Here is a 17,053-nt window from a genome sequence, read left to right as displayed (position 1 = left end):
ATTATTCTACTCGTACATTTCTTGCAACATTCCTCGACGTGTTAACAGCTTTAAACATCTCTGAGACGTCCTCTTAAAAAAAGATATCAATTATCTCTAAATTTATAGAAGCCACCAAATGCATTATTCGAAGAAGCACTAACGACTACGAGTTGCGGAACGTGTTTTTCATTTCATTCAGTTAATCTATCGTCATATCTTCCGTCAAGCCCTCTACAAAATTCTGGTCCGCAATGACCTACATACTACTTGATCGATTAATTTTCCTTTGACCTCGTTCTTTTTGCAAATTATGAGGTATTTGCAAATCGTAATACGATAAATGATGAAGCAACAACAGAAATATAATAATGGAAGATCTAAATTATGGAATTAACAGAGTATTAGAGAGGTTATTATTAATTTCACGAAGATAACAATTACTATTCGAAGGGTTGGTGCAGTAAATGGCATTATTGTTAATAAAATATCTTATTTTATCGCATGCACTTTCGATGCCATCCGCGGCAATGAAATTTATACAAATACGTATCTGATGATGATTATCTTTGTCGTACATAAACATTTCATACTTCTTATCTACAATGAATTTTATAGAGTAATTATAAATCTTAAACAAAATAGTACAACCATCGTATAAATTTCAGTCACGATTAACCCCTTTCAGCACTGTGTCATCGTGTGACAATGCTGTACGCAGTCAGAAAATATTCGTTTCGTACGGCGACCGAATATTAATTTATCGAATAAGTTCATGCGTGGAATTCATACTAATGATGTTCATTGTCTTATAAAGTTAAATTAAACTGAAGAAATTAAAACAACGAGATCAATGTTGCATTAATATTATTCGAATAAAACATTGCGAAATATTAAAATTTTGATGAATACGTAATATCAAGAAAATATTAATAATAGGGTAATATGATAATATATTCAGGAAATGGTACAAAAACTGTTTAGCACAATAACGATAAGTTTTTCTTAATTCTGTAATTATCGTATACATTATAGTCGTATTGTACTAATATCCCATTTTTTGCAGAAGAATAACAGTGCTTAGAGATTTTAGTGTATAAATTTCCCTAGTATATAAGTTGGCCACCCTGATGTCACTAGTCTAGGCAGATTATTCTAGCGCGTGACGTGGTGGGGAGATATCCATGTTACGCATGTTCAGTACCGGCACGTTTTTCGTTCATTTCCTTTTGGAACTCGAAGGTGGGAGGTTGTTTTATGGAGTGGTTCTTTGGCTTCAATAACCGTTTCTTTATACCCGCGTAGATGATTCATCTAATTACGGCAAGGTACACTTGTAAATTCAAAAAGGTTTTTAAGAAATTTACACTGCTTTTCAATTCACAAAAATTTTATTACGGCAAAGTTTGGGAAAATGGCTGAGTCTGTAAAGAATAGTGAATATGTAGGCCACGTGGCGAAGAAACTCACTCAAGAGGAAATCGAGAAAATGCAGGCGCAAAATTCGCGATTAGTTTCTGAATTTCGCGCTAATCAACTGGAAAAAGATGCTAAAAAGCATTGGGACTTGTTTTATAAACGAAACGATACTAGATTCTTTAAAGATAGACACTGGACTACCAGAGAGTTCCATGAATTGCTAGGCTTGGGTACGGAAGACGATCAAAAGATCCTTCTAGAAGTCGGATGCGGTGTTGGAAATTTCATATATCCATTGATCGAAGATGGATTGAAGTTTAAAATGATATTTGCCTGTGATCTTTCTCCTAGAGCCGTGGAGTTAGCAAAGGTATATATTTATTAATTCTTTAATTAATGTGTCTATACGGTTAAGTGCCTTACACTCTTATTCTTTGCAGAAACATATATTATATAATCCAAAAAATATAAAGATTTTCCAAACTGATATTACGACAGAAAATTGTTTCTGTGAGGTGGATTACTCTGTGAATATCGTAACGTTAATATTTGTATTATCGGCTATTAATCCAACAAATTTTAGAACGTGAGCTATACTCTATGCGTAATTTTTTACTTTACGGCAATCGTTGCCGATTTATTAAAAATTATAATATTTTAGGGTTGTGAAAAACTTGTATAACGTTCTTGATATTGGAGGGATTGTGCTTTTTAGAGACTATGGTCTGTACGATATGGCTCAATTAAGATTTAAACCTGGTCACAAAATCAGTGAGAATCTATATATGCGACAAGATGGAACTAGGTAAAATTTATTTACATTTTTCAACATATCACAAATTAATATTACGTTCAAAATATATCATGTTCGATAACAAAGTTAATGCCAATATCTCATTTCAGGACGTATTATTTTTCAGAGGAAGAAGTATTAAACTTATTTGAATCAACTGGCTTTAAAGTTTTATCATGCAGTTACATACAAAGACGTACTATAAATTTGAAAGAAAAAATAGATGTACCAAGAATTTTTGTTCAAGGAAAATTTGGGAAGTTTTAATAATGATGGTATGTCTTCATTGGTTATTAAAAAGGACTATCTTTAATGTACAAATGATGAGTTCATAGTTCAACTGATTTAGAATGAAGAGTTACTTAAATATCTTTCGCCCCTATCTGATAACTTCATGGGAAATAAATAAAATATTTACTTGCTTAAAGATATTCATATCAATATATGTCTCCTTTGTGTTTCAGAGCAGTTATATGGCTGAATGGATGTAACTACACAATATTGCATATGTAAGTAGTAATTTCTTTGTCTGCATGAAATGTCATATGGTTGTAAAATTAATTACACAATGACGTAAACATATTCTGAGTGAATTAAATAAAATTGTAAATTCAGGAAAAGAGATATGGACGTTTAGAAGATATAGAATTACGTTGAATTTGTTATACATTAATCTGTATATCTTCTAAAATTACGACAACATTATATCTTTTTTATAGAATGTAAAATGTTCAGAATATTTTGGTTTGGGATAAAAATTTATGATGAGTTCATAGTTCAACTGATCTAGAATGAAGAGTTACTTAAATATCTTTCGCCCCTATCTGATAACTTCATGGGAAATAAATAAAATATTTACTTGCTTAAAGATTTTCATATCAATATATGTCTCCTTTGTGTTTCAGAGCAGTTATATGGCTGAATGGATGTAACTACACAATATTACATATGTAAGTAGTAATTTCTTCGTCTGCATGAAATGTCATATGGTTGTAAAATTAATTACGCAATGACGTAAACATATTTTGAGTGAATTAAATAAAATCGTAAATTCAGGAAAAGAGATATGGACGTTTAGAAGATATAGAATTACGTTGAATTTGTTATACATTAATCTGTATATCTTCTAAAATTACGACAACATTATATCTTTTTTATAGAATGTAAAATGTTCAGAATATTTTGGTTTGGGATAAAAATTTATGATGAGTTCATAGTTCAACTGATCTAGAATGTAGAATTACTTATATGTCTTTCGCTCCTATCTGATAACTTTTTGACAATATTAAATGTGCAATGTAATAAATACCGATTTTTTGGTAACGTTCTTTTTCTTTTTGTTACAGAATGTTAATTGCTGGATCTGCAATTGATAAAAGTTGAATGTAATTGGTCATAAATGTTTTTGAAGTATCGGGATATTTGCGTTTCTTAAACCAGTGAGTGTTTCTTATGTAGCTTTTAATATAAATATTAATTTCCCATTTCAATGATGTATCTGTATAGATGTTTTTGATTTTTTATGATATGTATATACGTATTTCGTCACTACCTCTGAGAACAAAAGATATTTTTAAATATAATATTTGTCCTCTGAAAAAAAGTAAGAAAGTTTCCTTTTTACAGAAAGCGCTTTATACCTTAAACAAGAAAATTTGGATGAATCTACAGATCTTGAGATATAGGTAAATATTTAATTTAAAAAATAACTTTTCAACTATGTCATTTTAATGATGAATAAAATTGATATGATTTTAATGATTGAAATTCCATTAGCTCTATCTGAAAGTGTAATATGTATCTGTTGATCTTCAAAATAAAAAGAGGATATTAAAACAATACCTTCTTATGTTACAGATTATCAAGAGGGATATTTCTATGGAAAATGTAATATAAATTATATCTATGTTATTAATATATGTACATTTATGTGTGTAATACGTAATAAATAAAGCTATGTAATTGAATTGTTATTTTTATTTGCACCCTTTTTCATACATCTATTCTTCTATGAAATACCTATAATAGGTTCTTAGCTGTAATTAAATTCGTTACATTAAAATTCATGAGAAAATATTAGCAAGGTATCGATATCGTGTTCTCAAGAAGGATTTGAAAGCGAAGCCGCAAAGACGAATAAATTGCACCGAGACTATTAATTAAGCAAAAACGTGCCGCGTTCCCATTTCCTTCATTCGTGTAAGCGTTTAAAACGAATGTAAGTTACAAAATTTTTTAGTACAATATAAAGCAACCCCGTCAAATATTAAAAATTCATATGTACAAATAATTATTAGTAAATTTATCGAATGAATTATTTTTATACATACATACTCAGACAAAGATAGTCTTTCCAAATGTAATATTTAAAATAATAAAAAGAACACAAATATCTGCCTTTCTAAAAGAAATCTGATAAGAGATTGATGAGGACTATTTTCACTTTTTTGGCCTTGAAATTTCAAATAGCAGTCAACTATCACATCATTAAATTATAATAGTTTATTTGAAAAAAGTGTTACTCTATACGTAAACACGTATAATTTTACATTTCTTATAATTATGTTTGTGCATATGCAATCAGGTCGACCAGAGAACCGGATCCAATATTATGAGAACACGCAGTTTTTTACCAATTTAGGTTCTCGAAATGGGATTTTTTGTTCCTACCAGATTTGAGTGGAAACAGATAAAAAAAAAAAAATGGTCGGAAGAATCACTATTCGCAAAAAATGCAGATGAATTCAAAATACCGGTGGAATCGGTATGCAAACGGTCACCCACCGATTTAGCAAAGCCTGGCAGTACGCATGCGTCGTGGAGGACGTTAGGCAATGACCGGGATTTCCCCCGAAATTTAAATTCAAATCGTCAAGGGCATGCCCTTCGATCGTGAGGTGCGTTTGATTTTGAATTCGATCTTTACGCTATCTATTATAATCAATCGATCGTATTGTATTGTCGCAAAACATATTATTTTAATTATTTATGTATTTCATTTCTTTCTTCATTTCTGGATCTAATGTCAGACTATATAATCTAGTCTAAACTCTACTTTTTAACAAAACATTTACAATGTTCATTTTTTTCAGGAATAGCATATAAAAATCCATAATCTCAATATCGTGCAAAATCGTAACCAAAATGTTTTTTACCACACATGAAGGCGATGGTTGTGCACCATAAATATTCCATGTATCAGATAATGTCGTTTTTCTTTCATATGATTTATTGTTTTTATTAACCAAATGTTGCAGAAAGAACTTGTTTAAAAATATTTTTCCTAAAATCGTTAACAAATAAAATGTATTGATATCTTTCTTATTATGTTATAGTTGACCGGTACTCTCAATATCGAAAAGAAACTTTCTCATTCTTTTTCTAGTTTTATTCAAAGTCACGTATCATAATCGTTAAAGTTCAGAGAACTTGTTACAATTATATCACGACGTAAAGAAGAGTTATTACGTCGTATGAGGTAAACGTAAAACACTTTCGTTCGTATTTGGCCGATTGCCAAGGTCCCTTGCTTCACCCGCGTGCCGTGCATCAGAGGTTGTACTTACACGGGATTGCTTCGGGAATACGTGAACGAGATTCCTTAGCAGACCTCGTCGTCTCCGACAACGTTGACAGCACACGTACTTACACAGGTTACGTATGTGACTCCGTAAACAATAGGACGTGTAACAACCCCGTGCAACATCCACCAGCTCACGCACACACGCATGATACACGTACGATACGCGTGTCCTCGTACATTGATCAATCGGTGAGTGACGCGCATAGGACAATCCGCTCGTCAGGTATATAAAGGTATCCACCAAAAAGCAAGAGCATCATTCACTCCCAGTTCAACACACGAGCTGATCCAAAGATCTACCAAACCTATCAACAATGAAGTGCTTCGTTGTAAGTAAAATAATTACGCTTCTACATAACAAATGTTCAGTAAAAGCATTGTATAATTTAATTTCTCTTTATTCAACGTTTGCTGCTTTGCGAAAACAGCAAAAGACATGTGTCGTGAATTGAATTTATGACCGCACCGTGGTTTGACAAAATATAGGTATCCCAGTAGCTGGAAAATTAAATATATTCTATGGAAAATGTATAATTTGCAATCATTCGATAACGCATATAATTCAATTGCTCTTATAGGCGTAAGGACAATGCTGATTTACTAAAACTTTTGATTACTAAAACAGAAGATAAGATATAATGAAATAAAATATCATAGAGTCGTACATGAGATCCTCTTCCAATTTTCATTCACTTATCAATTGTAATCGGATCAGCAAACTGAGATTGCACATTCGCAGAGGAAAACTATCGATATAAATACTAAATTATTACTATTTATTTTCAGGCTATCGTTCTCTTGGCTCTGTTCGCTGTAGCCTTCGCTGCAGAGAAACCAGCAGAACCTGAAAAGATTGAACAGCTGTCAAACGCAGAAGCTGCGGAGGCACCAAGAGACAAGAGAGGCCTATTGCTGAGCTACACTGCACCAGTTGCACCAGTTGCACCAGTTGCATACACTTCTTATGCTGCAGCACCAATTACCTACAGTGCTAGTTACAGCTTGCCCTATGCCTACCGCTCGTACCCTTACTACTACAACTCTTACTATCTGGGTTAAATCACATGTCTTAAAGCTAGCACCATGGGATGTTCGTAATTAAGACTAAGGAAACGATAATGGCAATTGCAAGGATTTTTAACTGAATCGTTTACGCTACATTAGTTTAAGTAAGCCCAGAATAAAAGCTAAACAAAATTTGTTCCGATGTTAACATTCAGTGCGCTCACCACTATTTTTGGATGTAATTTTCAATGTACACGTGTTTCGGCAAACTCATGTTAAATACGATACTTTGTTGTATGTTACAATGTTAAATACAGAATACAATTCAATTTATACATGTTCAGCATTATTTTCCCCATATATTTAGTATAATGACGAATCCTCTAACTACAGTTGCTGGAACTGTATTAACGAATGTACGTGGAAAATAATATTCGACCCAATCTATAAGGAGTCGATGATTTAAATTCTACTTTTAATATAGATACAATGTATCCTATGGCAGTATATGATTCATAATACGATCTTATTAAATATGCACCTAAGGCTTCATCTCTAATATAAAAATGCATGTTACATTGTCGTTACGTTGGTGCATTGTCACACAGTAGACTTCCTGTCACAGGGAACAGCAAGTAGCAACAAATGACATCATCGGATGCAGTTTGGCGTTGCAATTTGAGCGTCATTTGGGATAGTTATGCAGTTATAGTTATGCAGTCATAGTTATGCAGGGATAGTTATGAAGTCATTAGAATAGCGAAACGAAGCTATGCCCGATGTTGGTGTCGGCACATTGTTTCCGCCTATTACTAATAAACGCGTGCATGTATAAAGAATGCGCCATACCGCGATTCCTTCGGTAGTCGATAAATACTATGCAAATTGATAAAGATGGGATGATAAAGACGCGATGAATTTTAAGGGCGAATCTTGAAAACCAAAAATTCGTGAATCTATGATACTCTATAGTACACAGATCGTGTTATCTAATCGAGATACTTTTGATAAATAAAAATGGGTAACTGCAAGCGACGTTTGAAACATTTCAAAGAATTCGAGCACGCGTGACTTACGTATAATCAGGAATTACACAATACGAATATATCACGATATACTTATTCTGTATTCTTTGGGACTTGACGGTTTTAAGTACTTTCACTAAGGCTATGAAGGCTTCGAACGCTTCGGAGAATAAGGACGTGATGGGAATAATACATACAGGCGTTATTCTCCATAAGTATATTTTTGAGGGAGCGAACGGAAGTTGGAGCGACGTTGCGTTTCCTTTCTGCAAAAACAGCATTTAGATTTAGAGACAGCATAGCAAAGACAGCGTAAGATTTATGCAAGAAAGTCTGGAACGAAGACACGGCTAAAGTTGAATTGTTCGTACTAGATAGTATCAGAATCGTGTATCAGAACCCTTAAGACACGACGGAAGCCCGTGCGTCTTTCTCACTTGTATAGTTCTCGTTAACGACCTCGAATATAGATTTCACGAAACTGATTTTGTCGTTAGTTGCATAAAATTGTTCTTATGCGATTCAATTTTCCTTTTATGAGTCTTACTTTGCTCTCGTTGTTTAACTTGACGCGTTTCTTTGGAAAAAAGTGTGTTAAGCCGATCAAATATTTGAATAGTCAGGAGAAGACAATACTCTACATCGATATGTGTAACATCACCAATCCGTAACAGCATTGCCTAAGTGCGATCGATGAAAGCCAGCAAGAAAGTCTATTGTAATTCGTGGATGGTCGCGACCCGACTGTATTTATACATGTGCAGGTATGGCCGTGGTCTTAGTCGGTGCGAGCCTGTCCATCTCTGAAGAAATTAGTTTTACTTAAAGTACTCTGATTACATGACGAAGGAACCTGCGGCAATTACAATTCTAGCGTAGGAACATCCGATTAGTGTAGTGATAAGTGCAATTGAATTACAAACATGAAGTTCCTTTTAGTAAGTATACTGCATTTGTAAACACAAACCAAATTTTCAGCAATTACGTTCCTATATGTGTAAGTGATGTGACACAGTTTCGTGATTTATATAGTTAATGCGCTAATTGTTATATTATTTTAGATAACGTGTCTACTGGTTACGAGCTTATTATGTGTCACAGCGAAAACTGAAACCGAAGATACTGAAGAAAAAACAGAAATTACGAAATTGGAATTAGTAGATCTTGGCGAGGGGGATAGCGATGCCGAAACCAAAGAGTCGGAAGTTCAAAAAAAGAGAGATTCGGGATATTCCTATAGGAGACCGGACAGTTTTGCATTAGCTTCGAGAGCCCGTTTCCAAGTCGGGCAATCTGGCCACAGAGGACGTATCGTTAATAGACATCCTGCACAAATAAATAGACCTATTACCAAATACGGACCACCGGGTTATCAGAATTCATCTCCAATAAGACCTGCATCACACAGTCAACAGCACCGAGATAAATTGCAATTCCAGGGTCATTTCAGTCAACAACATTCGAACAACTTTGATGGTCGTCCTAGTGGTTTGCTGGAACAAGAAGTACCGAGTCCAATTAGACAGGTCGATTTCGTCGAACCGAATCCAATATCCACTCAAAACGATGAACCTTTCGCGACTCACTCGGCCAATTACTTACCGCCGCAAAATCAAAGGTTACCTGGTTATTCCGCACCGCAAGCTTTTTCCCCGTTCCAAGCAGGACAGAATTCTAAAGGTGGTAGTCAAGGTCAGTCATTAAACGTCCAAAGTCAGAGCATCGTACAACCGCAAGGACAGATCTCGGATGCGACGCTGTTCTTAACGCAAAATGCTCAAGCGATACAACAACTTTATGGTGCGCCCCCGAACGAACAAGACTTTGCACCACACACCGATCAATTCTTAGGTCACAACAATCAAGTTCAGAATCCGAATGGTCAGTTTCAAAATTTCGAGAGCAATTTGCAAAGTCCGCAAAGTTTCCCAGGACCTCTGCCGTCATACGCGTCTGGAACTCTTAGCGCTCAAGAAACTCTAGAGCAAATACAATCTCTCGAAAAGGACAGATTGATTGCTCAATTACAGCGAGCGCTCGTAACTCAGACTCAGGCCCAAAATGCAGATGCAGCAGGAAGGTACGCTCAAAATCAGCCGAGCTTCGTTCAGAATCAAGATCTTCTGGCTTCCCTTGGACAGCGAATGAAGATTCACGGTTTAAATACACAACAGAATACCGTAAACTTGGGCTCTGGAAATACAGCTTTCAATCAATCACCTTTTTTGCCAGGGACAGCAATCAGTCCGGGGTTTCCGCTTAGCTACGGACTGTCGACAACTATTCAGCCTCCAACTACCACTACAACGACAACGACCACAACCGTGCAGCCTCCTCAGGCTGCTAAAGGCGATGGAACCTCGCAAGTCGGTTCTTCCGTACCTGCGCCACCCCTATCGCCATCCAGTCCAGGAGTTCCCGTTTACGGTGGATTTGTTCCTACTTTAATCGCCGGTGCGGCTTTCGCATCGAACGTACCAACTTACGGTCCTACTTTCTTTGCACCCGGTGCCATCGCATCCGTTCAACCATCAGGATCTTTCCCTACACATTTTGGATTACCCATTCCCACAGATCCTAGTCAGAAACCTGGAACGAAACCATCCACGGTTTCTACAACTCCGTCACCTTCTTCGACGAATCAACCTAACGCTCCTTCACCTCCGCCAGTTAGTACCGCGCCACTTCCTATACATCCTGTTGCAACTCCGCTTCATCCAGTCGTAACTCCTCTTCATCCAGTAAGTCCTTTGCAACCGGTGCTTCCTCCAACGTCGACACACGTGCATCCAGTACAAACTCCGTCAACGACACATCCGTCTTACGGATTACAAACGGCGGTAATCAATTCACTTCTATACAAGCCCATCAAACCGGTCTACCCGTTCTACTATTACCAGAACGTCGCATATCAGGTACCTAAGCCGACGTTACCAACTTATCCGTGGAGCTACGCGCCGACCTATGCTCAAACGAAACCGACCCAGATATGGAAATGACGTTGATCTTGTTCTTTGCGGGTTAATCGTAGCTTGCTTTTTCGTATCGAGACTGACTGTTTACCCACGCGGAAAAGAAAACCCGAGAAGTTGGAGAAGTAAGGGGCCATGACATCGTATCGAGATCGTACTAACATGATTCAAGAATAACGAAATACGATGTTTTCGTACATGTGATGGACGCAGTTGCGCTTCGTGTATCCGCAAATTTTAATTCTATGTTGTACGACATCGAGCTTTCTATCTTTTCAATAATTAGTTGTATGAATGTAGAGTTGGCAAGTTGGACTTTCTTCGGTTGTCAGAAGTATTCTAAATATTACTAATTTTTTGCTTTTTTTCTTTTCAACTTATAAATCTTTGGTATTATTGGTAAAAGGTATTTCCAATGTTATACGTATAAAGATAGTCGAGGTTTTACTTTTCACACGAGGTGGGATAAACGGGCAACTATTCGTGCTTTTATACTACTTTATATTTATATAGGTTAATGCGATTTCATACATTTCTATTCGCAGCATCGACATGCCATTAACATGCCACATCGAATTAACATTTTCGATATGTTTGCCTTTTTTTTTTTTGTTAATTGCGTACGATTTTTCGATCGAATGATGTATATACCAGTTTTATTTATTACCTCAAATAAATATTTTTCTACCTTCGAAGAAATTCTATTTTTATTGACTGTATATAAAAACAAAGAGAGCAGAAACTTTATAAGATCGACTCTAAATCGAACGTCTCTACTCAAAAAAAAATTCAATTCACAGGCGGTGTACTCGTTTCACTGCTAAAGAAAGTAAGTACACCCTAGAAAACCAACTGTCTCCATTTCCGGCCCGTAAACCTACACCAAGGAACTCTCACCGAAGGCTTAATGGCCGCCCGACCGATCTGTCATGGCTCATCGTGACCTCAAAAGTGGTTCGATAATTCTAATCACGATCGGTTTATCGTTGAACAGATTATTCGGATAATCCTAAGCATATACGTATAACAGACTCTTCGTCAACATTCATATTTTTCCGCCGCTCTTATACACTTTTAACACGTATATTTGCATGTCTTCTTTGTTTATTTATATTTTATAGTTTTACAGTTACGCTCAGATTGTTTTACAGTTTAGAGTTAGACTGGTTTCTTAACTCGATGGTGCACGATAAACGAGTCGTACTTCGGAAAGGGAGTGACGTTATGTTGTGGCGCAATGCAGGCGCAAAGTCTATCAAAGAATCGTGTGGCCGAGTTACTTACATGATTATACCGCTAAACGTACTAGATTTCTACAAATACAGAACAGGTGCAATTGCTTTCGAAGTGGATAGCCATTTCATTTTCCGCAAGCCGCGGGCTTACACAAAGGAAAGGGCAACAGTTACAAAGGAACGACTTAGATAGATGCTACTACTTCACAATTCACATAGGAAACTTGTTGTCAACTCACTTTCCGCGACTGACCTGAATCTCATTCTATTTCTTGTTTTAGTGCACCTCGTGCACTTTTACCGTTTTACTTCGAACTTGCCCAGTCGGGATTTCTTTTCCAAAAAACTGTTTATATCTTGAGAAATCTAGAAATTGGATGAGCAGAAAATAAACAGAGTTAATCTCTTACACGGACAGTTAGCGACGCGGTTATTATTTACCAACGTTAACAGATCCAGCAAACTTCACATTTTTTTCCACTACCTAAAGTCATTTACATTTTTTTATGTGTTTATGCACATATAGAAAATATAGGAAGGAACGGTATTCGCTTTTTATTCATTTTATTCGCTATATATTATCAGGAGATAATGAATCGATTATAATGTAAGAAAGCGTATCGAACCTCAACATTTTTTGTGGGCATTAACAATTTCTGAATGTTTGAGTTATTTAAAACGGCCACATACACGATGCAACGTGTTATTATATACACGGTACAACATGTTGGCAGAAAATGTAACCATGAGATTGTTAATTATAATTTATTTCCCATGCAAATGATGTATATATATGTGACTATATAAACGTCAAGAAAATGTTTCACGATTTTCGTTGAAATCGAAACATGTTGTGTTTTAATACAGCCATTTAGAAGAAGATAGATATCTCAAAAGTGTTTGTATTTACATATATTTAATTGAGTTACTAACTTGGTATGCGAACGATATTTATTATATCTTATAATTACTGATTATTCATAGTCCATTTAGTTAGTTATATTTAATTTTGTGTCATTAATATACGTCCTAGGATACTCTGTTCCTTCGCTATAAAAAGCTAAAGATGTTTTCAATTTTTTTGATCGTAATTTACGCCGAAGTAGCATAAATTGACTCAACGAACGATTCCATTGGCAAAGAATTCGTAGTTCTGATTGTTATTGAGTTTCATTCGAAAAGCCTACAGCGAATAAAGACGGTCAGCTTCCTTCATCCCACGAGTGAAAGTAAAACGAAATCAATCGGCGTTTTCAACTGTTATAGTTTGTGGACACGTTGGAAGACGTTGGCCGCTGCTTCGTATTTTATTAGTCGCTACCGTCTTTTTGCAGTTACCTCTTTTCAACGCCACTATCAGCTTCTCTGTCAACGATATGATTATCCCGCGCGAAAATAACAGCACAAGAACACCTAAACGTACGTCATTTTTTGCCGACTATCCGCGCATTTCACTTTCCAACATCGAAATTACTTTCAGTAGCTTCCGAAGGCGGAGCATGTTTGCTACATGAACCACACCTTCGCTGTTCCTTTCATATTGTGACACATCGTAATTGCGCCCACAAAAGGCGGAAAATTAATGTTTTCTTCACGAAGCTTCTGCAGTAAAACAACATATTACAAAAGATCTTGGCATGTCGTATTTTATAATATGCACCGTAGTAGCAAATCGAGTATGTCATGCTTTTATTTTTTTCAGAATTATATGTATTTTTTTCTTTTTTTTTTTTGCAGAATTATACCACAAATTGAGCATTTTGTATGGAAGGAAAAGGATACGAATAATATTTACCGTACAACGTGGCAAATTTCACAGAAATTTGTAATAGCTATACCTTCTGGACGTCAATTATCTACCAAGAATAACTCTTAAATTACCTAAAAATTAATTAATAGGAAACCTAATATTTCAAACCGGCCAACAAGAATCCATACCGAAGTTTTACGAATACAGGAAAACGTAGATTCGTCCGTGTAGCAGGATACATTCGTATTGCGTTTTGATAAAGCTTCTATTTCACTTTTAACTGGAAAATCTGAAGAAAAATTGTACGCTTACGTTCCAATTACTTTCGTGTCTGTTGCTATGAATGTAATCTCAGGAAGGAAATCATTTTCTTTCTCTTTATTTATAGGAGTACATCGACTTCACCGAAAGGAAATGTCTGGTTAAGATCGTTAGAAACAATGACCGATAAATATCAATTCGAGAACTTTTACCATCCACGACATTCTCATTTGCAAATTTTACCATTTCATGATAGATTAGACTACAATCTTCTGAAACACGTTTCTGTGGAGGTGGAGGTGTACTAGTACCAGCATGGAGAGACTCACCTTCACCTAGACCTTTCTTTCACCATGCAAGAGGGGATTTGTATATAAAAGCTCTCTTCTGGGTAGCAATGGCATCAGAAACCACAATTTCGCTTACATACTCGGTTGTCACTTGACCACGAGAAGTAACATACAGAATAATCTCGCTTAGGATCAACATGAGATCATTAGTAAGTGTATCACGGTAAAATTGAGCTCAATTATTTTCTATATATTTCAAATTAACATTCGGTGGTAATTATATATCTATTCTATTACTGTCATATAAAATTTATGAAAGATTATTTGATCGAACATTTTACAGGTGCTTTTGGTCCTCGTAGCCACAGCTATTATAAGCGTTTCCTGTCGAGAAACGAAGGGAGATAACCGACCATTGAGACCTCCGCCGAAGGGCAAGCGTGGCATCGTTGAATATTCCGGAGGCTATTCGTCCGGTGGATCATCCTACAATTCTCCTCTTATAAGTTCCGGATATAGCGGCGGATCTTATTTAGGACATTCGGCAGGTATCCAAAGTTTAGGGGGTGGTTCTTTGGGACATGGTTCTTTGGGATATTCTTTGGGATCTGGAGGACTCAGCCTGGGTTCTGGACTGAGTCATGGCGCGGGTCTTCAAGGAATTAGTCTAGGAGGACACTTTGGACAATCTTCGTACGCGGGGTCGAGCCTAAATTCCATCGGAGGAGGAGGAGGAAGTATCAGTTTACTTAGTTCATCCTCGAAGAATGGACCAGTTACTTTCGGCATCCACGGAGGCGGTATCTCTTCAGGCAGTTCCAGTTCTAGCGGTTACTCGGCGCCAGCCTACGCAACGGGAATTCATGGGCTGTCGTCGTACGGCGGTGGTGCTTCGAGCGGTATTAGCCTTCCAGCGATGTTAGGATCCGGGCATGGCTCCTCGTACAGTTTGCCGGCAGCGTCGCTGAGTTCGCTGGGTAGTTCTTCGGGCCATGGCCTGTCAATCCAATCTATCGCCCCGAGTTCGTCCTACCATTCGGTGAGCGGAGGTTTAGTAATTGATTCGAGTTCGCTTGGAAAAGGATCCTCCAGTTACAGCCTCCCTGTGTCTTCCTCTCACGGAAGTTCCAGCAGCTACTCTCTCCCAACGTCCTCGGGATCTCACGGAATATCTAGCCTCTCTTCCAGTTCTGGTGGATCAGCCAGTTACTCCCTACCAATCTCTTCTGGATCATCTAGCGGTCACATAAGCCTTTCCAGTGGATCTTCCGACAGTTCCAGTTATTCTTTGCCTGTTTCTTCTGGGTCCTATGCATCTGGATCATCCCATTCTAATTACATACCATCTTCCTCCGACGTGTCATATTCATCGGGTGGAAGTTCCAGTTATTCCAGTCCCTCGTCCAGTTATTCCGGTTCCGGTTCCAGCTATTCCGGATCAGCTTCTAGCTACTCCAGCCCTAGTGTCAGCTACTCCAGCCCTAGTGTCAGCTACTCCAGCCCTAGCGTCAGCTATTCCAGTCCTAGCTCCAGTTATTCATCTCCTTCCACTTCGTACGGCACCCCTGTAGAGTCCCATGGTTCCTATTCGAATCTCAGTCCTAGATACATTGCATACACCAGTTCAAAAGGCTACGATGGTTTGAATTCCGGCAGTAACAAATACGATACGATTTCGTACTCCAGTCCAAGTGGAAAGTATTAAATTATAGAATTGTCAAACGATCCCACGAGAAACGTACTCTTTAATAGATGACCAATCGTGGACCATTCTTAGATAAATCGATCGTGAATGTACGAACGAAACGTCCAAGGGTCGTAGGATATTTTACTAATTTATACTTACGCTTTTAGCATAATTATTTTATTTAAAACGCCGCTGCGTATTTATATTTCTGTTGTTTGCTTCGAGTACCGTTGTATATGTTGCGTAACATCGATATTGTGATGTTTGTTTCATAGTTTTATACGTACTGTTTACAATAAAACGATTTTTTTATAACCAGTTGATTGTTTCACACTCCTCTAAGCGGAGCGCAAATCTAATACTTGTCTGACATGTTGCGCTTAATGTACATATTCGTTAATATGGCTAACGTTTTCGATTAAGAAACAAACATTTGTTACATATTGCTCTATTTTACTAAAATACTCGAACGTTTCTTTTAAGTTTAAGTTTAAGTACAAAATGATTTTCTAAATCTTGATCGGTCCTTTTGGTGGTCGTCTTCGTTAACGTTATTTCTCTTATTGATTGTCCATACTTAAAACTCACGATGGAAAGATTTTTTACTTGTTCATCTTTCACGGTGAAAGTATTGGCAGCAAGAAAGGTAGAAGAGAAGGGTCGTTATATATTATAAAGATGAGGACAAGAAACAGTGTCAAAGCGTAAAAAGAAGATCACTTTTACTCCAAGGCCAGCTCTGGCGAAATGAGCAAATTCCTTTCTAAACTTTTGTTCTTTTTGGGAAAGTACCCGACGAGGTGTATACACTGCAAGCCGGTCACTACTCGTCTGCAGACCGGTTTAATACGATGTATAAGGAAACTGTTCTTTTGCCACTGCCCTTATTTCTATGACAGTAACGGGACTTCTTAGATTACCGGTATAATATAACGATATTTTGTCCGAAGAAAGCTAAGCTTACAAAAATACTTAAGCAAAGAACCAATTGCATATCTTCCATTCGGCTTGATTAAAAGCTTCGTAGCGAAATAATTTGAAAGTTTCAGTTTAA

The 17,053-nt window shown here is 36.8% G+C and overlaps 4 protein-coding genes and 3 non-coding genes across 11 annotated transcripts; all 7 read left to right on the top strand.

Moving 5' to 3' along the window:
• The first annotated feature begins 1,068 nt into the window (after window positions 1–1,068).
• On the top strand, window positions 1,069–3,620 carry LOC117204673 (tRNA N(3)-methylcytidine methyltransferase METTL6). 5 transcript variants are annotated; one of them, XM_033442291.1, is made up of 8 exons: window positions 1,079–1,307; window positions 1,385–1,768; window positions 1,839–1,984; window positions 2,060–2,203; window positions 2,302–2,466; window positions 2,656–2,700; window positions 3,097–3,141; window positions 3,538–3,620. In XM_033442291.1, exons 2-5 carry the CDS (start codon window positions 1,394–1,396, stop codon window positions 2,456–2,458), a joined length of 822 nt encoding a protein of 273 aa, XP_033298182.1. In that variant the 5' UTR covers window positions 1,079–1,307; window positions 1,385–1,393; the 3' UTR covers window positions 2,459–2,466; window positions 2,656–2,700; window positions 3,097–3,141; window positions 3,538–3,620. The 5 variants fall into 5 exon arrangements, with proteins under 5 accessions (XP_033298183.1, XP_033298184.1, XP_033298182.1 ...); XM_033442292.1 differs by having other exon boundaries at window positions 1,069–1,768; window positions 2,114–2,203; XM_033442293.1 differs by having other exon boundaries at window positions 1,074–1,768; window positions 2,319–2,466.
• Window positions 2,503–2,585, top strand: LOC117204775. The gene has a single exon (XR_004487131.1). It is a non-coding gene; the product is annotated as a small nucleolar RNA snR60/Z15/Z230/Z193/J17 (small nucleolar RNA).
• Window positions 2,944–3,028, top strand: LOC117204774. Its single transcript, XR_004487130.1, has one exon. It is a non-coding gene; the product is annotated as a small nucleolar RNA snR60/Z15/Z230/Z193/J17 (small nucleolar RNA).
• On the top strand, window positions 3,386–3,468 carry LOC117204773. Its single transcript, XR_004487129.1, has one exon. It is a non-coding gene; the product is annotated as a small nucleolar RNA snR60/Z15/Z230/Z193/J17 (small nucleolar RNA).
• A 2,312-nt stretch (window positions 3,621–5,932) lies between the features above and the next one.
• On the top strand, window positions 5,933–7,112 carry LOC117204702. The gene is made up of 2 exons (XM_033442337.1): window positions 5,933–6,103; window positions 6,561–7,112. Exons 1-2 carry the CDS (start codon window positions 6,089–6,091, stop codon window positions 6,831–6,833), a joined length of 288 nt encoding a protein of 95 aa, XP_033298228.1. The 5' UTR covers window positions 5,933–6,088; the 3' UTR covers window positions 6,834–7,112.
• A 1,615-nt stretch (window positions 7,113–8,727) lies between these two features.
• LOC117204701 (mediator of RNA polymerase II transcription subunit 15-like) lies at window positions 8,728–10,803 on the top strand. The gene is made up of 2 exons (XM_033442336.1): window positions 8,728–8,742; window positions 8,866–10,803. Exons 1-2 carry the CDS (start codon window positions 8,728–8,730, stop codon window positions 10,801–10,803), a joined length of 1,953 nt encoding a protein of 650 aa, XP_033298227.1.
• Window positions 10,804–14,494: 3,691 nt separating this feature from the next.
• LOC117204740 (uncharacterized transmembrane protein DDB_G0289901-like) lies at window positions 14,495–16,017 on the top strand. The gene is made up of 2 exons (XM_033442445.1): window positions 14,495–14,521; window positions 14,656–16,017. Exons 1-2 carry the CDS (start codon window positions 14,510–14,512, stop codon window positions 16,015–16,017), a joined length of 1,374 nt encoding a protein of 457 aa, XP_033298336.1. The 5' UTR covers window positions 14,495–14,509.
• Window positions 16,018–17,053: the final 1,036 nt, after the last annotated feature.

This window comes from Bombus bifarius, unplaced genomic scaffold, assembly GCF_011952205.1.
Source record: "Bombus bifarius isolate JDL3187 unplaced genomic scaffold, Bbif_JDL3187 scf7180000007979, whole genome shotgun sequence".
NCBI lineage: Eukaryota > Metazoa > Arthropoda > Insecta > Hymenoptera > Apidae > Bombus > Bombus bifarius.
The sequence above is the reverse complement of the archived record's forward strand: the minus strand, read 5'-3'. Positions and strand labels throughout refer to the sequence as shown.

Bases quoted from the DNA above. Each gene is read 5' to 3' on its own strand.
- LOC117204673 (XM_033442291.1), top strand. From the start codon at position 1,394: ATGGCTGAGTCTGTAAAGAATAGTGAATATGTAGGCCACGTGGCGAAG. The intron at 1,769-1,838 runs GTATATATTTAT...TATTCTTTGCAG, and splicing joins GAGCCGTGGAGTTAGCAAAG to AAACATATATTATATAATCC. The intron at 1,985-2,059 runs GTGAGCTATACT...ATAATATTTTAG, and splicing joins AATCCAACAAATTTTAGAAC to GGTTGTGAAAAACTTGTATA.